Source organism: Euleptes europaea, chromosome 13 (assembly GCF_029931775.1).
Source record: "Euleptes europaea isolate rEulEur1 chromosome 13, rEulEur1.hap1, whole genome shotgun sequence".
Lineage (NCBI taxonomy): Eukaryota > Metazoa > Chordata > Lepidosauria > Squamata > Sphaerodactylidae > Euleptes > Euleptes europaea.
This window is the reverse complement of record NC_079324.1, coordinates 62,766,751-62,791,383: the sequence shown is the minus strand read 5'-3', so window position 1 is coordinate 62,791,383 and position 24,633 is coordinate 62,766,751. Positions and strand designations below refer to the sequence as shown.

General features: G+C 42.5%; 1 protein-coding gene across 1 annotated transcript in view; it reads left to right on the top strand.

The window, feature by feature from the left end:
- HECTD4 (HECT domain E3 ubiquitin protein ligase 4) overlaps nucleotides 1-24,633 on the top strand; it is a 121,132-nt gene that overhangs the window by 12,293 nt on the left and 84,206 nt on the right. Inside the window, exons 2-8 of the mRNA XM_056859134.1 lie at nucleotides 11,830-12,347; nucleotides 13,539-13,628; nucleotides 13,940-14,070; nucleotides 14,867-14,975; nucleotides 18,355-18,493; nucleotides 21,020-21,190; nucleotides 22,201-22,393. Coding sequence (XP_056715112.1) covers nucleotides 11,830-12,347; nucleotides 13,539-13,628; nucleotides 13,940-14,070; nucleotides 14,867-14,975; nucleotides 18,355-18,493; nucleotides 21,020-21,190; nucleotides 22,201-22,393 — 1,351 coding nt within the window. The remainder of the gene's footprint in view (nucleotides 1-11,829; nucleotides 12,348-13,538; nucleotides 13,629-13,939; nucleotides 14,071-14,866; nucleotides 14,976-18,354; nucleotides 18,494-21,019; nucleotides 21,191-22,200; nucleotides 22,394-24,633) is intronic.

The window sequence follows — 24,633 nt, the reverse complement described above, 5'->3', positions numbered from 1 at the left end:
CATGCAGTTTTTTAAAGAAAATAGTTTAAAATAACCGAACACAAAATGTTATATAATAAATAAAATGAAGATATTTATCTTCTGCCCTTTCTTCAAGGCACTCTGGCTGGTATACATGGCTGTCTTCTCTTCCTTTTCCTATTTTATCCTCCTAACAACCATGTGAGGTAGGTCAGACTTGACTGAGCTACAATCATGTCTCCTCTCCCTGTAAACTTAATGGGAATCCTGGTTCTAAATCTGCTTCTTTGAATTGGCTTTTCAGTTTATTGTATGGCTACATTTAACTACAACAGAATGATAAATAATGTATTAAAGTAATTTGAACTCAGCCTTGTAGATTAGTGACCAATTTTTTACCTGGACCCAGACAATCCTACAACTAGTTCTGTGCATCTCAAGGAGGTAATGACTTGGGTTTCTTGAATAGTAGTCCCTCTTGCCACATGGCAAACTACCTTTGAGATTGAGAAGAGTGTTGGAAACCGTTTTTTTGGCTGTGTGCCATCTAGTGAAAAACATTTAAAATTCCACTAGTGATAATCAAATATATCCTGGCCTTTGTTTTTCTCCAAAGAACTCCATCCTATGGATGCATGTCATTGTTCCTTTAGCATTTGCTCCAGTCAGCTGCCAGCTTGTGTAGTGTAGGTTAACTCAGATATCTGAGTTGAGTCTTCTTGTTCCTTGCTGGGCCTGGGAATTTGCCAGAGCTCCACAGAGATTCTTCTGGCACCTGAACAGAACTCATGATGTTTCGCATGTGATGCTGACGCTTCTAACTGCAAAACGTAAAAACAGTGGCACACCTCAAATCAGTCAGACCAAAATCAGCAATTGTTTTCTTGTGCTAATGCATTTTCCATTTAGAAACGTGGCTGTCTTGATCCTAGAGGGGAATTAAGGGAATGGGGAATACTCTGCACTGGACAAGAGAATCTCAAATAGAATTTTTTGAGCTGCTTAATAATGGCATCAAATGTGCATTACTGTTGGATGTATGCATCTTGTGAACCTTTTGTGCACTTTGCTAAAAATACTTCTTAGTAAATTGCTACTTCTTTCCAGGTTACGTTGAGAGCAGACTTAAAGTATCCTTCATTTGTTTTTTTTAATATCTTTCTTTGGCATATGCTCAGAATAAATAGTGTGTCAGGGTAATTCCATATTGGATGCAGCATTTATGACTTGCTGACTTGAAGGGTTCTACTTCAGTTCAGTGGCTTGGTTCAGATGTGGTGCCTGCTCTAAAATATAAATAAATAATAAGGTGCTGAGACTGTACTGGTTCATTGGCAAACCCAGTTCATTCTCGGTATTTATGTATGCTGTGTTGATGTAGAACATGATGGCTGCCCCTTCAGGCATATCTGAGTCTGCATTGGTATAAGATGTGCTAATAAGGCTGCGGAAGGTTTTAGAGGCTTCAGGTAGATTAGTCTCAAGAATGCCTTTTTTACAAATAGTGAATGAAGGCTGAAAGATAACTAATTGCCCAAGGCCTTGCAATATCTGAAGTAGGGCATGATTTGAAACCAGAGCTTCTAAAATGAACCCTGTCCACTGACCCACATTGACTCTTATTTAGAGGAAACTTCTGTCTAATTAAAAGGGAAACAGACTAGGACTTGACAGATCTTAGGCTAATGCCAGGGTCATGGCATCTGCAGTGGCAGAGTATGTCCCAGACTCACTAAAGAAGAGGGAAGTCCTTTGGAGGAAAATGGGGCTTCCTATACAGGAAGAAAATTCTTAGCAGTACCTTAATTCTTGTGACACTCCTGTTTTATTTCCTGAGCTCTGTGTCTTGCAAGAGGGGTCCTTGTCTAATATTGTTTTCTGTGTATTCTACCTGTTTTTCTCTTGCCAAAATTTAATGTATACGCACACCGTACCTGTGAAGAAAATCCCTTCTTGTCATTCCCAAGAAGTTCCTTGCTCGCTTTTCTATTCTCCCCTTTTTTATGTCAAAACTGATCAGTAAAACTTGCTTTTTCTTTCCTTTTTCGCCAGAAGCATTTTATAAGCTATACACAATGCCTAAAACTAACTGTGCTGCATTGCTGTCACCAGGGATTTGTTTTGTCACAGTCCAGTAAAAGTGAGTTGGTAGCAACTGTTGCTTTGTTGGTTTCATAATTAACAAAAATACTAACTGGTAAAATACTAAAAGGTACCGTTCTAACCGAGGCAGGTGTTTATTTGTGTGTGTGTGTGTTAAGTGCCGTCAAGTCGCTTCCGACTCATGGTGACCCTATGAATAAAAGTCCTCCAAAATGTACCATATTTTGTACCATAAGGAAAATGTACCATATTTTGTACCATAAGAAAAACGTATTTGTACCATAAGGAAAATGCAGGATTAAATTCATAATTTTCAGTCACATTTTTCCAGCAGAGCATTGTAAATTGCTAGAAGTACTCACGAAACTATTTATCATCTTACTTGTAGAAGTCTGTGTAGCTTGGAAAGTTGCATTCTCCAACAGAAGTTGGCATAACAGATGAGATTGGGGCCAGCTTTTCTGCCATCATCTAGAAAATTCAGTAGAGACTGCATTCGTGTCAACAGTCAATTAGGATTGGCTTATTCTTGAATTTTTGTGTGTTTTCATTTAATTATTTTATAGTTTTACATGTTTTTAGTAGTTAAAAAGTTTTTTTATGTAGCATAAAAATGTTTTAAATAAATAAAAATATCCAAGGGGCCATACAGGAGACAAGCCCTTATATACACATATTCTCCTCATGTTTCCCGTAAAACGGATCATACTTATGTTATCAAGGAAGGCTGATTTCTGCTCTGTTGTTGAGAGTAGCTCTTGGGGGGGGGAGCAAGGTGTATCCTCTTTGCCTCTGTGTTCACATGAATGAAAGGTGTAGCAATATCCTTTCTTTTTTTTTAAGTAGAAGTCCATATTTCTTACTTTAAATATTTTCCATTTGGAAGAGCATGCTGAGGATTTTTGTCACTGGAATGATGTTGAACGAAGTGGTAAAGAGATGCTCAGTTGGGAAGTTGCATGAGGCTGAAGCGCCATATGATTTGGTTATTGCCTTTAGCCCTTTAATATTAAGCCCATAGCAGGAGTGCTGTGTAGCCTTCTTGTTACAGTATGTGTTGCGTAAGAACTATTTTGCACATTGCATTAAGTGTATGCTTAAGAGAGTAAGAATGCAGTAACAGGTGTTTGGAAACAAAGACATCAAAGGTACACTTGGCAGAAAGATGAGAAGTATCTTGTTGACTGTACAATCAATGTCAAATCCAGGTTTATTCCTTCATAGTGAGTAGGATGAAGTGCTACAAAGTAATGGTGGGCATGATACAAATTACTACAAGAGCCCATTTAAAGATGATTTGTATGTACAGTCTTACCTCACCAAAGACTCCTGAGTAAACTTAGCATGATCGGGGGTTGGAGCAACTTCCCTGTGAGGAAAGACTTTTCAGTTTTAGAAAAGAGATGGCTAAGAGTGGGCATGATAGAGGTTTATAAAATTATGCACAGGGTTGAGATAGTTGACAAAGAGAACTTTTTCTCTCTCTCCCAAAATACTAGAACTCAAGGGCATCCAATGAAGCTGATGGGTGGTAGATTCAGGACAGACAAAAGGAAATACTTACTTACACAATAAGTGATTAAAGTGTGGAATTCCCTGCCAGAGGATGTAGTGATGGCTACAGTCTTTGGCCTTTTATGTACAGGTTGTTCCCATTGCATTCACTTTGCAACTACTTCGGGACTTCATTTTAATTATGCATGTATTTCCCGAACTTCAGAAGTTGTCTTGCTCTCCCCATGTTTTCAGGATGCTGTTTTACCCTGAATTTAAAATCTGCCTCGATCCCAAATTGAAATCCAGTCCGGTGCATACTTGTCACTTTGGGTTTTTCTCCCCATGCCCATTCTCGCTTCTCCCTCCCATGTGTCTGTCCCCTGCATCCAACTCCTCCCCTCGAAGCCAACTCCTCCCCTCGAAGCCACTTATCAGGGATGCTTTAGGCTGATCCTACATTGATCAGGGGGTTGAGCTAGATGGCTTGTATAGAATCATAGAATGATAGAGTTGGAAGGGACCACCAGGATCATCTAGTCCAACCACATGCCCAATGCAGGAAATTAACAACTACCTCCCCCCCACATCCCCAGTGACCCCAACCCTCCCCCCGCCATGCAGGATCCCACAATCAAAGCACTCCCGACAGATGGCCATCTAGCCTCTGCTTAAAGACCTCCAAAGATGGGGACTCCACCACCCTCCGAGGCAGCACATTCCACCGTCGAACAGCCCTCACTGTCAGGAAGTTCTTCCTAATGTTTAGGTGGAATCACTTTTCTCTTAGTTTAAATCCGTTACTCCGTGTCCTAGTCTCTGAAGCAACAGAGAACAAGCTAGTTCCCTCATCAACATGACATCCCTTCAAATATTTAAACATGGCTATCATGTCTCCCCTCAACCTTCTCTTCTCCAAACTAAACAAACCCAACTCCCTAAGTCTCTCCTCATAAGGCATGGATTCCAGACCTTTGACCATTCTGGTCGCCCTCCTCTGGACACACTCCAACTTGTCAACATCCTTCTTAAATTGTGGAGCCCAAAACTAGACACAGTATTCCAAGTGAGGTCTGACCAATGCAGAATATAGTGGTAGTATTACTTCCCTTGATCTAGACACAATACTCCTATTGATGGAGCCCAAAATTGCATTGGCCTTCTTAGCCGCCATATCACACTGAACATAAGAACATAAGAAAGGCCCTGCTGGATCAGACCAAGGCCCATCAAGTCCAGCAGTCTGTTCACACAGTGGCCAACCAGGTGCCTCTAGGAAGCCACTAACAAGACGAGTGCAGCAGTACCATCCTGCCTGTGTTCCACAGCACCTAATATAATAGGCATGCTCCTCTGATACTAGAGAGAATAGGTATGCAGCATGACTAGTATCCATTTTAACTAATAGCCTACTACTAAGATGGCGTAACAACTGGTGAATCACTAGTAGCCATAAATACCCCTTTCTTCCATGAATATGTCCACTCCCCTCTTAAAGCCTTCCAAGTTGGCAGCCATTGTCACATCCTGGGGCAGGGAGTTCCACAATTTAAATATGCGTTGTCAGCAGTGGCTGCCGGTCTGCTTCCTCCCTCATGGTGGATTGCAAGGTTGTTGTTCTTTATGGGAAATTGAGTTCTTAAGGAAGCAGCCATTACGAGTGTGAGAAAACTCAATTTCCCATAATGAACAGCAATTTTGCAATGGATCATGAGGGAGGGAGGAAGTAGATGGCAGCCATTACTGACAAGGCTGAGACAGTTAGTACATTTAAAATTCTCCTGGGGGGAGAATGATTGTCAATGGAGGGTGGGGGCGAGCCCTTCCGAACCCCATAAAATTGGCTAATTTCGGGTTTATTTTCGGTTCGGGTTTATCGATATGCACACACACAGTGCAGATTTGTCGACTCATTTAAAAATGGCTTTACATTAATTCTGCCTGCTGTCGAGATTATACTGAAGCATCCATTTTCCTGTGATTAAAGAGAACTGTTTGCAGAATGCAAGGAAGTTCTGCTTGCTTTCTTTAATTTGAATCTTCATTTTAGCTGGATGAAGATAAAGAACAACAGGAGGATTCAAGAGATTCCATGGAGCCCGGGAACTAACAGCCATGAATACCTCTCTCCTCCATGAATATGTCCACTCCCTTCTAATTATGGCCAGCATGGATTTTACCTTTTTTACAGCAGCCGCACACTGGGTTGACATCTTCATTGAGCTATCCACTACCACCCCAAGATCCCTTTCTTGGTCTGTTGCTGCTAGCACAGATCCCATCAATGTATACCGTATATACTCGGGTATAAGCCGACCCGAGTATAAGCCAAAGTGCCTAATTTCACCCCCAAAATGGGGAATAAATAGGCACCCACGTATAAGCCGAGAGGGAAATGCACCCCCTCCCCCCCTGCAGGCTTACCTGACCGGGCTCCAGGCCCCGCAGGGTCAGCTGGCAAGGGGAGGACCGGGTGAGGTGGGGGGTGGGGGAGGTGTGGGGGGGAGAAACCGCCGCCGCCCAGCAGAAAGCGGGGTGGGGGGTGAAGAAACCGCCGCCGCCGCGCAGAAGGCGCGATCGCGCAACAGGCACAATCGCGCAACAGGCGCGATCGGGTGGAGTGGGGTGGGGAAGAAGCCGCTGCCGCGCAGAAGGCGCAATCGGGGTGGGGGGGAGAAGGCGGGACAGCCCGCCCATCAGCTGGCCGACGGGAGCGCGCTGGGAGAGGGCCCGGCTGGCGAATTACCATATTGACCCGAGTATAAGCCGACGTGAGTTTTTAAAGCTAAAAATCATGGCTAAAAAACTCGGCTTATACTCAAGTATATACGGTATGTGAAGTTGGGATTTTTTGTCCCAATATGCATCACTTTACACTTACATTGAATCTCATTTGCCATTTTAATGCCCATTCTTCCAGTATGCAGAGATCCTTCTGGAGCTCTTCACAGTCCGATTTTGTTTTAACCACCCTAAATAATTTGGTGTCATCTGCAAACTTGGCTACTTCACTGTTTAACCCCAACTCCAGGTCATTGATGAACAGGTTGAAAAGCACCCGTCCCAACACAGATCCCCGAGGCACCCCTTAGGCACAGGTACAGGATGGGAGAGAGCTGACTTGACAACAGTACATGTGAAAGAGATCTGGGAGTCTTAGTGGACCACAAACTGAACATGAGTCAACAGTGTAATATGGCGGCTAAGAAGGCCAATGCAATTCTGGGCTCCATCAATAGGAGTATTGTGTCTAGATCTAGGGAAGTAATGCTACCACTGTATTCTGCATTGGTCAGACCTCACTTGGAATACTGTGTCTAGTTTTGGGCTCCACAATTTAAGAAGGATGTTGACAAGTTGGAGTGTGTCCAGAGGAGGGCGACCAGAATGGTCAAAGGTCTGGAATCCATGCCTTATGAGGAGAGACTTAGGGAGTTGGGTTTGTTTAGTTTGGAGAAGAGAAGGTTGAGGGGAGACATGATAGCCATGTTTAAATATTTGAAGGGATGTCATGTTGATGAGGGAACTAGCTTGTTCTCTGTTGCTTCAGAGACTAGGACACGGAGTAACGGATTTAAACTAAGAGAAAAGTGATTCCACCTAAACATTAGGAAGAACTTCCTGACAGTGAGGGCTGTTCGATGGTGGAATGTGCTGCCTCGGAGGGTGGTGGAGTCGCCGTCTTTGGAGGTCTTTAAGCAGAGGCTAGATGGCCATCTGTCAGGAGTGCTTTGATTGTGGGATCCTGCATGGTGGGGGGAGGGTTGGGGTCACTGGGGATGTGGGGAGAGGTAGTTGTTAATTTCCTGCATTGGGCAGGGGGTTGGATTAGATGAGCCTGGTGGTCCCTTCCAACTCTATGATTCTATGAATTCTGCCCTCCTTTTATTACCAGGTGAGAGCCAGAGTGGTGTAGTGGTTAACAGTGGTGGACTCTAATCTGGAGAACTAGGTGTCATTCCCCACTCCTCCTCATGAAGCCTGCTGGTTGACCTTGGGCCAGTCACAGTTTTCTCAGACCTCTCCCAGCCCACAAGGACACAGGCAACAGCAAACCACCTCTGAACGTCTCACTTGCCTTGAAAACCCTACAGGGTCACCATAAGTCAGCTGTGACTTGACAGCACTTTCCAACACTACCAGGCTTCTCTATTTATAAATTAAGCTTTAGCTAATGGCCTGTTGGACAGTTCAATCATATGCACACTCACATCACTGAGCGCAGATGCTCCAACACCCCAGTTCCAAAAATTGGCTTTCTAAGCACCAAGACCTCATTTTCTGGCCTCTACCAATCAAATACAGAATGCCCTAAAATGATCACTTTGCATAGGCTACTCTCATGCCCTGCTACAGACTGGGCACCATTTGTACTTCAGTTCTACTATTTAATTTCTGTCCTGGGAAAAGCACACATGCTTCATTCCCCTTCTGACCTCATCCATTTCATCATTGTGCCTTAACAGCTAAGCAGTTAAAAGCCAGGCCTGCAGAGGGGGAAAAAATTCTATCGATTACTCCCCCCACCCCATAACATTTCCCAATCTCATAAGAGCATGCAATGCAGACACACAATACTTAGTGCTTTTATCAACCATTCGTCATAAATGCGTCTTCTTGCATAAAGGCACAGAGTCAAATCACCAGCTGGTTAGATTCAAAAGAAGTTAGGGTTATGTTACAAATCCCCTTATGATCAGTAACAAATACTTCTGAATTTACAATATTCCCTTCTGTAAGGGCTCTTAATGTTTTTTAGTTGAGGTTACTTCAGATGCCATACCAGTTCATCCTCCCAAACAATTTTAATGGAATTTTGACTATTTTTGAATAATTTTCAAGGACCAAGCTCAATTTACACCAAATGGGATTATCCAGAATGGATTTCAAGGATAATTAACCAAATAAACATCAGTCAGCACACACACAATGGCTGCATGCATTGATTTAGCAGTGTCCAAATCTCACAGCTGCTTTTAAAAACCCATCAGGATTTTCAGAGGTACTCATTTGCAGTGGGGACCTCACAAGTTCTAGAAACTGACAGTTTTATGAGAGCTTTCCACTTTTCACTCTCCAAGGTTTTGATGGTCCTTTGCCATTGCTATTAGATTACAGAGGTAAGAGCTGTAGCTCAGTGGTAGAGCATCTGCTTTGTATGTAAGAAGGTCGCAAGTTCAATCCTCAGCATTTCCAGTTAAATGGACCAGGTAGAAGATGTCTCTCAAAGATGGTGTTGTGTATTCTCTGCACAAAACCTACAATAATCCTACATTCCTAAAAAAAAATCCCATTCCCTTCAGAAATATTGCATGGTGGCAGGGTGGGGTGGAGTGCATGATGACATAGATCCGGGTGTGCGTGTGTGCATCAGGAAAACAAAAAACTCAAGGACACAGTCAAAATATAATGTACATAAGCAGGGAAGAGATAGAAACTCTGGCAGGAACAGACCCCCAAATAAACCAATCTTGTTTTATTCCAGCTATGCCTGTCAGGTTGCTATGGCAATGGTGATTAAGACAGAAAGGTGATGAAGATCAGCAGCCAGAAGCTGAAGGGCAAAGAGATCTGAGAAGAAGTGACTGGGACATACAGGCCAAACAATAACAAAAACACCTTTGGTGGAACACACTAATCCAGTGTGCTCTGAACCTACCAAGGGCCTGGATGGTGTTAAGACTGCAGGCATGAAATCTTATGAAAGTAGGACACTTGGGAAGGCTAGACTTTCCCCCCCTTCCACAAGTTTTGAGAATTTTCTTTATATCTGGAAGGCAAGGGCAAGAGCAATGAGTATGAGTCACAAAAATACCTCTGATCTCATTCACTGCCCAACTGAAAATGTACACCAGCATCCAAAGGTAGGTAGGTAGATAGTTGGGCACAACGTCATAATTGCCATATATCAGGGCAGCTTTCTAACAAGACATTACAGCTTGCAGCACCCAAAGAACCACACAGCTAATTTTCTGAGCTCCAAAGGGCTTCAGACATGTATTTCTTGCACAGATGCACCATGCCAAACCACTTCTGAAACAAGTTTCCAAAGGAATTTGTGATTGAGAAATGGGGACCTGCTGTTCAAAAAAGAGACTCAAACAATCAAGTGAATATGCATGAGCCCTGGGGCGCCCCCTAAAGAAGCTCGCTGGATCCAAGCCATGCTGCAATTTTATGCTTCTTCAAAGTGGACCAGATCATGTCCTCTAGGGGCCTGTCTGCTGCTGGAACTGCAAAGTGGATCTTGTTTTGGCCCTTATCATAAGATTATCCCATGCAGGAAATAACAACATTAGTTGCTGTGAAAGGGTTAGCTAATAACATGATCAGCTGGTGGCATAGCTCCTTCACAATGAGATCTCAATAGCAAAAGAAATGTTTGCTATATCTATTGTGTGCATGTGCATATCTGTTTCAAGGGGGCTAGGATATGTTCTTGCTATACTTTGTGGGAAATGATCACAGAATCACAGAGTTGGAAGGGGCCATACTTCACCTAGGCAGAAACAACATAAGGCACAGGTACAGGATGGGAGAGAGTTGGCTTGACAACAGTACATGTGGAAAAAGATCTGGGAGTCTTAGTGGACCACAAACTGAACATGAGTCAACAGTGAGTAAGTGTAAAGTGATGCATATTAGGACAAAAAATCCCAACTTCGCATATACACTGATGGGATCTGTGCTGGCAGCAACAGACCAAGAAAGGGATCTTGGGGTGGTAGTGGATAGCTCAATGAAGATGTCAACCCAGTGTGCGGCTGCTGTAAAAAAGGTAAAATCCATGCTGGCCATAATTAGATGAGGAACAGAGAATAAAACTGCTGATATCATACTGCCCTTGTACAAATCTATGGTGAGACCACACTTGGAATACTGTGTACAGTTCTGGTCACCACACCTAAAAAGGATATTACAGAGCTTGAGAAGGTGCAGAAAAGAGCAACCCAAATGATTAGGGGACTAGAGCAACTGTCCTATGGGGAGCGGTTAAGACGCTTAGGGCTGTTTAGCTTGGAAAGAAGGCGGCTGAGGGGAGACATGATAGAGGTCTATAAAATTATGCATGGTTTGGAGAGAGTGGACAGGGAGAAGTTTTTCTCCCTCTCCCATAATACTAGAACATGGGGTCATCTGCTAAAGCTGGAGGGTGAGAGATTCAAAACTGATAAAAGGAAGTATTTTTTTACACAACGCATAGTTAAATTGTGGAACTCCCTGCCCCAGGATGTGGTGATGGCTGCCAGCTTGGAGGGCTTTAAGAGGGGAGTGGACATATTCATGGAGGAGAGGGGTATTCATGGCTGTTAGTTAGAATGGATACTAGTTATGATGCTTGCCTATTCTCTCTAGTATCAGAGGAGCATGCCTATTATTTTGGGTGTGGTGGAACACAGGCAGGATGGTGCTGCGGCACTCGTCTTGTTAGTGGCTTCCTAGAGGCACCTGGTTGGCCACTGTGTGAACAGACTGCTGGACTTGATGGGCCTTGGTCTGATCCAGCAGGGCCTTTCTTATGTTCTTATGTTGTTTCTGCCTAGGTGAAGTACCTTACACTTCTCTCTATTGAAATCCATTTTATTACTTATGGCCCAGCTCTCCAGTCTATCAAGGTCATTCTGAACTCTGACCCTACCCTCCAGGGTATTAACTACCCCTCCTAACTTGGTGTCATCTGCAAATTTGATTAGCATGCTCTCTATCCCATCATCCAAGTCATTTATAAAAATATTAAATAGTACCGGTCCCAGGGCAGACCTCTGTGGCACCCCACTGGTCACTCCTCTCCAGGATGAAGTTGTGCCATTAATGAGCACCCTTTTTTGTTTGTGATTCTCTGTCACAATTTCATCTTACAAGTTTTTCTTTGAAGTAGTGTGGCTTATTCCCAAATGGAGAAAAATATGACATAATATCTTGTTTTTGATGAGTAATCAACTATCAATAAAGGAGGTAAAACAAACACTGATCTCGGAAATCTAACATTCACTGTACTATTTCATTTATAGACATCAAAGAGAGGTTTTTGGTCACTTGAGGCAGTCTAGCGACCACCACCTGTTTACAGCTCCTGAATTATGAACCTAGAGATGAGACAATATGTCTTTCACCTGAAACCTGTGATTGTTATCTTATGCAGAACTCTTAGATTTAGGATAATAGATGTTTCCAAGGTACACGAGATTGTGCCTTGACTTTTGAGAAGCCCTGTTAAGAGCTACCTAGTCCATGCATTGATCAGCATCGTTCTTCTCATTTTTTCCTTAGATTTTAACTTTTGAGACTAAGAATCCAACTGAGTTGTCGGAGCGCCTCCGTTCTGTTTGCGGAAATCAAAGCAACGCTTACGCCCGCCTGCTGGAATACCGCTTGAATGCTCTGCGCGGACTCTGGAATGCCCAGCGTCAACTTGCCTTGGAAGAACAGCATGAACGGGAAAATTCGGGGGATGAAGAAACTCTGGCCTTGCTCAAGCGGCAGGGCCTGCTGCAGCAGCCTGAGCAGGCGCCGTTCACATCACGGATGGGGCTGCTCTTGGTCTTTCCTCTCATTGAATCCCAAAGTAGAACGGACCCTTCCCTGTGTAACATAACTGCTGAGGTGCTCTTGACTTGCCTTCGTGACTGCCAGCCCTTAAGCTTGACTAAGGAGCCAGCAGACTGTCTTAATGGCATTGAATCTTTGCTCTGTTCTTGGTTGGAGGAAACCTCCACCTCAGGCCAACAGATTCCACACAAGCAAAAAGAAAATGCTGCTGCCGCCCTTGTTGCCTTGGCTTGTGCAAGGTAAGGAAAGGGTAAGGGGAAATCTGGGCAGGATTTAACTGTTGTGTGGCTGTGGGAGAAAATATTTTGGCATCTCACTCCTTGAATAACATGGCTTTTGTATTCTGGCCCTGCCCTGAATTGCAGTGCTCTTAATTGGAACCTACGTAATACATAAAGCTAACCAGTTTCTTCTCAATAAAGATTTCTGTTTCTTTATGCCCTTGGAGTGGTTCTGCCATGAGATTTTGTTCTCCTGGGGAAAACTCTGTTAGGGGCAGGATCCGCTTTCATTTTTTTCATGTTGAAATTTTGCAGTGGCTCCTGGAGTAGCAGTGCTGGATATTAGTGGTCTTTTCAGTTCCCAAATTTTCTACCTTCCCAAGTTTTCTTCTTCCTGCCTGCCTGCCTGTCCACTGTCTTGCCTTCAGCATCATCACCACTTTTCTTCTGTGAAGAATGTCAAAAGGCATACCCTCAAGGTGTGTCTGTTCATGTGCAGATCTTTTGGGTTTTTTCCAATTGGCTGTGTAGAGATGTGTAGCAGGATATGTGCAGCCTGTTTGCTGTGTGTTGGGTTCACATTTAATTTGTGCCAGCTGTGTCTGTTCATGTGCAGATCTTTTGGGTTTTTTCCAATTGGCTGTGTAGAGATGTGTAGCAGGATATGTGCAGCCTGTTTGCTGTGTGTTGGGTTCACGTTTAATTTGTGCCAGTAACCAACTAACCTGTAGCATCACTGAAGGTCAATGTGTTCACTGTGTCAGTGGTGCATGAGACACCAGTCCTGATGCCACACCCTGCTAGGTCCATGCTGTGGCTCTAGAAGATGAAGAGGCCGTTTCAGAAGAAAACAGAGGTGGTGGGTGTCATTAACCTATCATTATTTTTTCTTTTGGCAGTTACTTGTTGTCCAGTATATTTTATGAATGGAGGTGTATAGGTAATCAAGGGTCCTACTGAAAGGTCTCTTGTGCATAACATGAGTGTTTCCACCAAGACATACTAGGCCCTTGTTAGAATTCTATGAAATGAGTTAGAAATCAAAACAGTAATGAACCATATATTTTAGTGAAGTTACAGGTTCTTTCAAAGATGTCTTGAGGCTTTGAACCAGTTGCTTCATTGTTGAATCTTTACAAAAATTGTTAGTTGATGTCTTGCAGTTTTCAAAAAAGTGACCTATGCCTTGTATTTTGGCTCTTTCCTTAGGGGATCATTGAAAACATTTGTTCACACAGTACACCTTTTGCAGAAGCAGAGCGATTTGGGATCCCTTCCTGTGGCTGATGTGTTATACAGGTAGGAAGGAGGGTTCTGGGGGTAATTGTACTGCATGTGGCTGTAGACCAATTAGGCCTATTAATATTAGTATGTTTAATATTAAGATTTGACAGTAATGAGATTTATGTAATTTAGCTGAGCTTCAAAAGCCTTAAAGTCAACAATCAGAAAAGCCAAGTTAGTCGCTACCGTAAACTACACTAGTAGTTCTCATTGTTTATATCAATCAATATAAATAATTTACTACTTAAACATATTTTAATGGGGGCTTTTTTACCTGTACGTAAAATATTTCCATGTCATAGAAGCTCTGTCTCTGTTCTCTAAAGGTTGTTGCTTTTGGAAGGGGGCCCTGGATCTCCCTCTTGTTTGCTTGGGGGCAAGCACGTGGTATCCTGGGGCTTTGAAGATATGTTGCCGGCACCTGATGGTAACCCTGGTTCTGGCTCAGAAAATAAAGGTGAGATTCTTGATGTGAAAAAAGCGAAACTGCTGTCACAGGCTGTCTGGTGACTTTTCATTAACCTTGCCTTATAAATATCTGGTGTTACAAGATCAGGGTTGCTTGCTAGAAACTGTGTACAAGCCTGAGCAGGTGTTCAGGACAGAAGTCCAAAGTGTTTCTAAGAGGAGTGCATAGTTCCTTGGGTACAAGGGGCGTCAACCACAGAAGATGCCCATGTAACTAATGAATTTGTGCCAACCAGTTGCCCATTTGGGACAGTAATGTTATTCTTAGAAATGTGCTCCTAATAATGCATCTTTTGCATTGACTTTGCAGTATTGGCCCTTACTGTGTAATTTCAAAAACTTGAGTCACTGGAGAATGAGTAATTTGTGTGTGGGCATGCAGATTGGGGCAAAATATTTACAGATCATGCCAGAAGGAGAATAACCTGCATTCCTGAGCTGTATATGTTTCTGGGTAGCTTGAATGGCTGAGTACTTGCCTGAAAGGAAGCGTGACTTGGCTTTGCTGAATCATGGACTGTAAAACTAGGCTAGAGGATCAAACAAATGCTGCCACCTTTTAGGAGCAGAAATATGCAGTCCTGAGCATATTGGTCCAGTGGTAATAAGTAATTTGGGTAACGTGTGTGTGTGTTTGTGTGTGTGTGTGCTGCTACTGGCCCATATAGAAGAACTGGCTTCTGTGTTGTTCCAACAGCATTTAGGAAAGAAGTTCCCCCTGCCTGATAATGCTGACTTTGCTGCTCGGGAAGAGCTTTCCTTTGAATGCATGATTCTTGTTACAGATGCAGACTTGGGGCGCTGCCTTGCAGCAGATGGCTCTTATCTTTATACAACAAACTCGGTTGGCCGGGGAATAAGCAAATTGGGATCTGGATTACATGGAACCTTACGGTAAACCACATTTTCACCAAATGCCCAATTAATATATACTGCAGTAGGCTTTTAAAATGCAACAAATCATTAGAGAGAGAGGTCTAAAATAATTGTACCATAGTTTCTCTGAGACCACAGTAGTGGGATTAACTCATGGATTCCAGTGTGTGGCCTCTACTGTTTTTCAACTTTGCAGAGCATTTATTTTTTGTTGTTGTTCCTTTTTTACACCTGTGTTTGTTAGGAACTGAATAACTGCTGCATAGTAAGTTGAATTAATAATTCTGATTCATTGGTGAAGATACTGAGAGATTTTAAAAAATCATACTTACAGGCTGTGTGCTCCAGAATAGTCTTACTATTTTGCACTAGACTGTTTGAGAGGATGGACCACAATTCATAAATGTACCCTGAAAATATCTTCACTTATTTATTTAAGCATTTTTATCCTGCATTCCTCCTCACAGACCCAAGGAAGGTTCAGATCTTTTAGGCTGTTTCCCCCCAGCAATGATTCTCTGTTCAGCTCTAGTTGCCACTACAGATGTTAAGGTGTTCACAGTGGCAACACAGAGTCCACATGGCTATCTTCCCTGAGCTTTCCTTGCTTCACTTCCTCATTGAAGGGCTTTTCCAGGCTTTTATTAAATTTGGCAATAGCCAACATTAACTGTTTGTTGCCACAATCAATGAGCTTCTCTGAATTCTCAGCTTTCATTTAGCCCTTTTCATTGCAACAATGAGAGCTAAACTGGGAGGGGTAGCAAACACATTAAAAGACAGAATCAAGATTCAGAGTGATCTTGACAGGCTAGAAAACGGGGGTAAAACAAAATGAATTTCGACAGAGATAAATGTAAAGTTCTGCATTTAGATGGGAAAAATCAAACACATAATTATAGGGTGGGGGAGACTTTTGTTGGTATTAGCATATGCAAAAGGATCTAGGGGTCTTAGTAGACCATATACTAAACATGAAGATAATTCACAGTGGGTAGCCGTGTTAGTCTGTCTGCAGTAGTAGAAAAGGGCAAGAGTCCAGTAGCACCTTAAAGATTAACAAAAATATTTTCTGGCAGGGCATGAGCTTTCGTGAGCCACAGCTCACTTCTTCAGATATGCTAAACATGAGTCAGCATTGTGATGCAGTAACTAAAAAGGCAAATGTGATTTTGGGCTGCATCAGCAGAAGTATAGTTTCCAGACCATGCAAAGTGATAGTGTCACTTTATTCTGTTCTGGTTAGACCTCACTTGGAGTACCATGTTCAGTTTTGGGCACCACAGTAAGAACGATATTGACAAACTGGAACATGTCCAGGGGAGAATCACAAAGGTGGTGAGGGGTCTGGAGACCAAGTCCTATGAGGAAAGGTTGAAGGAGCTGGGTATGTTTAGCCTGAAGAGAAGACTGAGAGGGGATATGATAACTATCCTCAAGTATTTGAAAGGCTGTCATATAGAGAATGGTGTGGAGTTGTTTTCCACTGCCCCAGTAGGTTGAACCAGAACCATGGGTTGAAATTAAATCAAAAATGTTTTCGGCTAAACATTAGGAAGAACTTCCTGATAGTTAGAGCTTCCTGGGCAGGTGGTGGGCTCTCCTTTTGAGGTTTTTAAGCAGAGGGCAATCTGAATGCAATGCCTATTCGATTAATTTAGGCAAAATGTGAGAGGGAGGGCAGGAAGGGATGAACCAGTGCTCAGCTCTTGCAGCCATTTCTTATATGCCCATTGTAATGCTGATCGCCACTTTGGGGTCAGGAGGGAATTTTCCTTCAGGCCAGGTTGGCCCAGGAATCCTGGAGGTTCTTTGTCTTCCTTTGGGCAAAGAGCAAGGGTCACTGGAGGAGTGGGGGAGAGAGAGGTAGCTGTGAATTTCCTGTATTGTTTGGACGGTTGGACTAGATAGCCCTTGGTGTCCCTTCTAGCTCTGTGTTTCTATGTTTCTAAAGACCTACTTGATAAAAAATGAAATCTGGGAATTCAGAGGAGATAGTAGATTATTGCAATAGATTGTTATAATATTATTGCTCTGTGGCAATCTAGCAATTCCATATTTTTAAAAGCCTACAGTTCTCACAGAGTTCCCCCCGCCCCCGGGGAATAACACACCCTGGACTGTTTGGGGTCAGGAAAATGTCACTGAAAGGGGGAGTTGAAGCCATCTTTCTTCCCGTGCTGCTGTCCCAATCTGAATCAGGCATTGCATCTCTTGAAAAATTAATTCCCAGCAGCTGTTCTCTGACAGAGGGGAATGAGACTTGGGTCATAAAATGCTGCATCTAAACCGCCTCTGTTAGTCTCTTGTCATGAAAACCCCAAAAGGGGTCGCCATAAGTCGGCTGCGACTTGACAGCACTTTACACACACACACAGTTTGGCCCTTAGATTGAAGTAACTCTTGCTTGCCTTCCCTGGGAACCTCATGAAAAACATTTGTATCTGTTTCTCAGGCCAGCTTAAGCAGTAGAGCCAGTAAGCCGTTCACCCTAAAATAATTTTTACTTACCTCATTTGTTGTGTCAATCAGCACATGAATCTGTCTTTAAAGCTTGGTATGAACCCACTGGACTCTGCTTCTTCCTCACTGGGCACCTTGGAGGCTACAGAAACTGTGATATTGAATGGTTGAGTTTGCTTGGGGGGGAATTGAAAATCCTTGATAGACTACAATTAAGATAAAAGTATTTTTCTTTCTCCCTTGGCTGCATTTATGTTTTCTGTGAAGACACACCTTGTTGCTTCTTCCAGGGAGCCTTGTTTTTTGTGTGTTTTTTCAAATTTTATTAAATTTTTAGGGTACAGAAATAAAAGAGTTGGGGAAAGGAAAAGGGGAAATGATTATATTTCAATATCCAAGGTCAGTCAATAAAAACTTTACATATCTCAAAGGCAAATTAATCCATTGTGCACCCAATCAAGTAGTATATTGTCTTATAATCATTAGATAATCCTACACAAGTATTTACACTGGTAGTTTATGTTCTCTTAGTTTTTAGTTTCTAATTAAATCTAATTACACTCTTAAATACAATTAACTAGTTTCAGACTAGTTGCAGGAACCTTCAGAATGCTAACCCAGGGTTGGTGGGTGCAGTCACAAATTGTCTGCCATAGCTTACTTTCAGTCACACAGTGCTGTGGTGGCAGCTGCTGCCAAAACAATGTTTTTAAAAACTTGGCCCAACCCTCTTTCTAAAAACACTTGGCGGGTGCCAGGAAGATATCATTGGGCATCATGGCACCCATAGGCACTATGTTGGCGGGCCCTGGTGTAGACGCTTCCTTGAACTCCTATCCCTTGAACTCATAATATTTCCTTGCTTATATTTTTTAAAAGAAAGTTAATTCATTAAGCATTTTATGAAGCTTTAATCTCCTGCTTTTTTCTTTAGAGGCTTTGTGTATTGCCGTAATGAAGAGTTGGAGACGGGCTGGATTGCTTTTGGCAACGGCAGACTGCTTCACAGGCCTGTCTCTTTTGATAATAAACCTCACTCCCTTTTCCAGGTCATTGACCAGAATACTCTTCAGGTAAAAAATAAAGAAGTTACCTTTTGTTTCATATCTGGGATATCGTTTGGAAAAAGATTTATTGTTTGGCAGATAGCATATTCAACCAATATGTTATATAAGTTTAATTGTCCCTTTACATAGATGTGGCTACCTAGAACTTATTTAATATACATCCACATAAAGATTGCTGGTGAGGCCATCTTTGAGGGGACTTTATATACACTTTCTACAACCAGCAGAATCAAACCCCACATGCTCAAACTAATGGAGACACTCCAATAATCAGTGATAAAGCAAAAGGTTGGATGTTAATGTAAACCAGATTAAAAGCCTAATTGACAGAACTAATTTGTAAAAATTTAAGGAAAGAGCCAATTTACAAAATGTAGAGAGGAATGTATCCAAATAAGCTTCATGGGGGAGGGAATTCCAAGGCCTTGCTGCTGCCTCCAAGAAGGCCCTGCCCCATGTTGCAATCTGCTAAATTTCTTAAGTCAGCAGAACATGTAGCAGGACCTTTCCAGGTGGCCATGTATGAGAGAGGGCAAACTTTGAGGTCCTTTGCCTACTGTCTCATGCTGCCCCCTCAAATTCAATTTGTTAATCAGAGATACGTTTTTCAGTGGTGGTCATGGGGTATTAAGGATGCATTTCCTTAAGGTACGGAGAACTCTGTTGAGTTTGCCTGTTTCCAAACATGAGCTGTTACATTGACTACTTCAGCATGACTTGTCAGTTATTCTGGCTGTCATTTTCCTTTTGAAAAGTGTGTAGCGCTTTAGAAAATCAGATTAGATTTTCTTTATGTGGTTTGTGTTTTTGTAGCACTTCTTTATATATACATTTAAAAGCTTATTGTCCTTTGCCTTGAAGCGCAGAAATAAGACTTCAGCACTGGTATGACTGTTCAGGAAAATCTACCTTATGTCTGTCAAAGATGACTCAGTAGCAATCTGTCTCTGAAGGACAGGAATCCAGTATCAAGAATGTCTGTGGATCAGCAAAATATTGTATGCTGGCATATTTGTGTTTCATGGCCCTGATCCTAAGACTCAGCAAAATAAATCACTAGTATGAGTGGTATCAGCTGCTGTCCTGGACAGTACCTCAAAAAGTTATGTCAGAGTGGCACAGGAGACATTTAAATTTAAATGGGTTTAAATTATGGGTGGAAAGGTACTGGCTGGATATTAAGAATTTATTTTTTTTACAGTAAGAGTTGTTCAACAGTGGAATCGGCTGCCTAGGGAGGCAGTGAGCTCCCCCTCACTGGCAGTCTTTAAGCAGAGACTGGACAAACACTTGTCAGGGATGTACTAGGCTGATCCTGCATTGAGCAGGGGATTGGACTAGATGAACAACAAAAAAAGGGGGGATTCAACCATACAAGTACAGGGAGCCTCAAAAGTTGAGTTCGAAATGATAAAATCTTATAAAATAATTATATTTATTAAGTGTACACAGTAGATATGATAAAAACATTAGGCCTGGCATACAGGCTACATGTAAAACCACCAGTGTAAACTGTTACAGAAATATTCAACCCAGTTGATGATATACATAATATAAATGTCCAGTAGACCATACACGTTTCGGCCTCTTGGGCTTTCCTCAGTGGTCATATGTATATAAAACATGATTATTAAAAGCACATCCGGAAATTAGAAACCCTTATATCTTGTGCAGCCAAGTGAAAAGTAGTCTTTAAGCATGGTAACTTGCCCAAGCATCTGTTGTAAAATTATCAATGTTTCTGAATGTGTCACACCAACCAGTGGCAACATTTATTAGAAAAAAATATTTTAAAATATTATGGTTGTTCCAACCACTGCCTGCAAGGCACCTTTCAGCATTTTTGCACATTTAAACACATTACTGGTTTCAGTGTTACAATCCATGTCAATATTGCAAATGGGGATTGTTCTGCTGTGATACAGAGCGGCCTTGTCCTCATAGGGCAGGATTGTCTCCTCCAGCCAGCAGATAGGTACAGTCTTTGATCTTTCTCAGCTTTGCCACATAAGGTTCCATTTTGACTGGAGATCCCAGACATCAAAGCTGGGATGGTAGACAAGTAAGAAACGGATGCTCTGTCTGCAGCCCTTTCTGTTTCCATTGGTTAATTCGACATTTTGGAGATGCGGATTAAAAAAATGGGGAATGTGAGAGTGCTTATATGGGAAAGCACATTAACAGAAGCATTTTGAAATGCTTAGCATATCAGTGTTTTGATTTGCAAGTGTGAGTTAGTGAAATCATGTGTTTTGTTTGCAGAGATTTCAGTAAACTGAAAAGTAAAAAGCATTTCAGTCACGTTTTTAGCTACTATATGTGTTTGTGTGAGTGTGTCACGGTGTGTGTTTTTCTTCCCAGTAGCCTTATAAAGCATATTCATTTATTTTAATTGGGCAAATGAGACATTGCAAGCCATCCTGCTGTGGTACTTTCAGAATCAGAATTCATGATATAAGTCTGAATGACTTCGAGAAAAAAACAAACTCTTTCTTCCCCAGTCACCCCCTTTCCTTTTGTGTCATGATACAGGTATGTCAGCTTATCCCAATGCCAGCAGATCATTTCCCAGTAGGCAGCACTATGACCACCGTACATCTTTCTTCCGATGGGACCTATTTCTACTGGATCTGGTCACCTGCAAGCTTGAATGAAAAAACCCCCAAGGGACATTCTGTCTTCATGGATGTTTTTGAGCTTATTGTAAGTGCTGTTTCCAAGGTGTTGGGAAAGAATTAAGCTTAGTGCTGCTATTTCCAGACACTTGATTTACTTTGCATACTATGTAGTGTGTGTTTGGTTCAGGGTTTAAGGTCTGTGCCACAGCACTTCTTCATTCCATGCTGTGGCTTAATTACTTATTAAGTATTTAGATTTTTTTCCATCTCAAACCCGGTGGTTTAGGTTATATACCCTTCATATTGTTTTATTATAGTACATGGTTATTATTCATATAGTGCCAAAAACTAGGTTTCCATTATTAGAAACTACGAGGACCCCGTTCCAATGGTTATGGTCTAGAGGATGTGATGCTTGTAGGGAAGGGGGACCGGGAGGGAGGCAAGCTCAGTAAAAAGAGATCAACCGTAGAAGGAAAATCAATCTGTGGAAGCCTGAGGAAAGCAATGAATCTTAACCATGCTTTTATATTCACAGTGGCTCACAGAAGGAGGCTGGACTAAAACTTGATACAAGGGGGCCTGCTTGGAAAGGGGTTTAAACTTGAGCCTTCCTTATCCTGTGTGCCAATTAAACCTCTGATCACTAAGATCTATCCAGGAAGTGCTGCGGAGGGTTCAGAGCCCCCTTTACTGGTGCTGTTTCTATTGTGGGTCACACTGCCTAAGGAGGTTCCCTGGTGTTATCCTTCTTGGAAGTTAGTCAAACTGTTCTGCCAGACTATTTTTCTAGCAAGTGATTGTTGAGGCTGTTAAAATTAGGTTCTGTTGATTGCTGCTCTGTCCTTTGCTGCCCCAACCATTTTTAATGTGGTGTTAATGTGTGGTGGTTTTTATTTAAATAAAAGAGCAGTTTAAGTTTTATAAGCCTCTAGTGTCAATGCCCACCTCAGTGCACTGTACTCAAAGCTCTACATAGCTGGGACTGGGATTTTATTTTTTCCTTTTGACTCTGTCTTTTGGGATTAGATGTATGATTTGAGGTGAATTTTGTTTCTCCCAAAGAGAATTAAAGCTCATGGATCATTTCAATAGGTGGAAAACAGTGTCTGTGTAGCCAATCCCCTTCAGGAACGCATCATACTAATGAGAAAAGAGGGAGATTCAGCCAAGAGTATCAATGAGATGCTTCTGAGCAGGCTGTCAAGGTACAGGGCCTCTCCATCAGCAACGCTGGCTGCACTTACTGGCTCCACAATCTCCAATACGCTGAAAGAGGACCAAGCAGGTGAGGAGGGAATTCTTAGCAGTGATGTTGCACCTTTATTGATTATTTGCTTTATGTATACCTGGCTTTTCCCTAGTGGCTCAAGGTAACTTACAATTCTAAATGAAAACTATCCATAATAAAATAAAATCTTGTCACACAGATCCCCCCTGCTCTCAAACTACATTAGAAACCCTAGCAAATAAAACAACCTTACAGCATCTTCTAAAACCTTCCTCATGGAGCCTCTTTTGAAAAGGAACAGGCTCTGGTCAGGTCATGGCAGGCAGAGCCAGAGAACCATGATATGGGGAGACAGGGTCCTTCAGATATATGGGTCCTAAGACAGAAAGGTCATAACCAGCACCTTAAACTGAATTCTGAAGCAAGCTAGCAGGTAAAATAGCTGTTCTCCCATTGAGCTCGGAGGACATCTTCAGCAGCAGTTTAAGATATAAGATATAAGCAGAAGCAGTTGCAGTTTCTGGGTTGTCTTCAAGAACAGCCCCACATAGAGCTCGCTATAGTAGTCCAGCAACAAGGTTACAAAAGCATGGGTTAGTGTGACCAGGTCAGCTAAGTCTAAGAAAGAAGAGATTTGTTGAACCAGTTGAGGCTAATAGAAAGCACTCTTGGCCACCACGCCAACTTGCTTTTCAAATAGCAAGGCTGGATCTGTGAACTCTTAACCTTCTCTGCAAATACCAGCTCCACTCTGGAACAAGCTGGTTCGTTCCTTCCAAAACATTCACCTTCCCAACCAGCATCAGCTCCATCTTGTCTGCATTCAGCTTCAGCTTATTCTGCCTTAGATGGTTGACTGCTGGCAAAACATTGGTTCAGGACTGAGGAAGGCGCATCTCGAAGCTAACATATCAAAATGTAGAATTGGGTGTCATCCATATACTGAAGACATGTAACCTCAAAGCGTGGAATATCTACTTCATCAGCCTCATATAAATATCGAAGAGCGTGGGTGATAAAATGGAACTCTGGGTTATTCGGCAAGACCAATCCCCCCCCCCCCCCGTTGATTCTGCTCCTCTGGTGGAAACTCTCTGTGTCCAATCAGACAAAAAAGATCAAAATCACTCCACAGTCCAATCTATAGATAAGAATGGTCAACTGTGTCAGATGCCACTGATAGATCTGATAGATCAACAGGGATGACTGTTCCCTGTCCAGCTTTAAGCAAAGATCGTCCACCAGTGCAACCAAAGCCATTCAAAATCCAGGCCTGAAGCCATGTTGAAATGTGTCAGGGACAGATGTGTCCTCCAGGAACCCCTGGAACTGCTCTACCACCACACATTCTATCACCTTCCACAGAAACTGCAAACTGTAGTTCAGTCTATACTTGGCCATCTTATCCTTGGCCAGTGAAGGAGTTTTAACCAAAGGTCTAATAACTGCTATCTTCAGAGGCTTGAGAAATCCCTCTTGCTCAATGAGGCATTAAAAATTTAAATCAAAGGCTCCAATACCCTTTCCCAGCATAATTTCAAAAGTTAGGATTGGGCTTGCATCAAGAGCTCAGGTGGTGACTCTCATACTGCCAAGGTCACTGTTAGAATCTGTCAGCAAGATCAGTCAATCTGTCCATAGAAAAAGGACAAGCAGGTGCATCTGACATCTCAGGTACCAGATCTACTCTCATTTTGGTCTCCTAGTTGGAATGAATGTGAGATATTTTATCAGCAAAGAACTTCCTAAAGTTAGTTTGCCCCCCAGCTGTGAAACATCATTAGCCAAGGTGGACTTGGGTGTTATCAGATCATGAGCCGCCTTAAACAACTGAGCTGGAGATGATTCAGTTGATGTGGTGGTGGAGAAAAAAGTCATTCTTCACCGCCATCACTGCCACCTCATAGGCCAGAAAATGTTCATTGTGGTGTGCTCTGTCTGATGCATCCTGTATTCTGCCGACAACACTCTAGTCATCTCCCAGTCCATGTCCAACCCTAGCTCTCTTGTAAACCATGGAACCAGTGGCCTACCAGAGAGTAGGAGGGGATGCCAAAGAGTGATCCTGCCTAGGGCCCCAATCAGCCCATCATTCCATTTGGTTACAAGGGCTTGCAGATCCACAAGTGGTGGTGATCTCAAAATCCCCAGAACCCACAGGAAACCAACAATATCTATTAGTCTCCGAGGGTGAAAAATCCTAATGGGTCCATCACCACTGCAGGAAGGAGGCAGTAAGCTCATCCGTGTCTTCAGAAGACAGTGATCCAACCACAAGAAGAGCCAAACCTTCACTC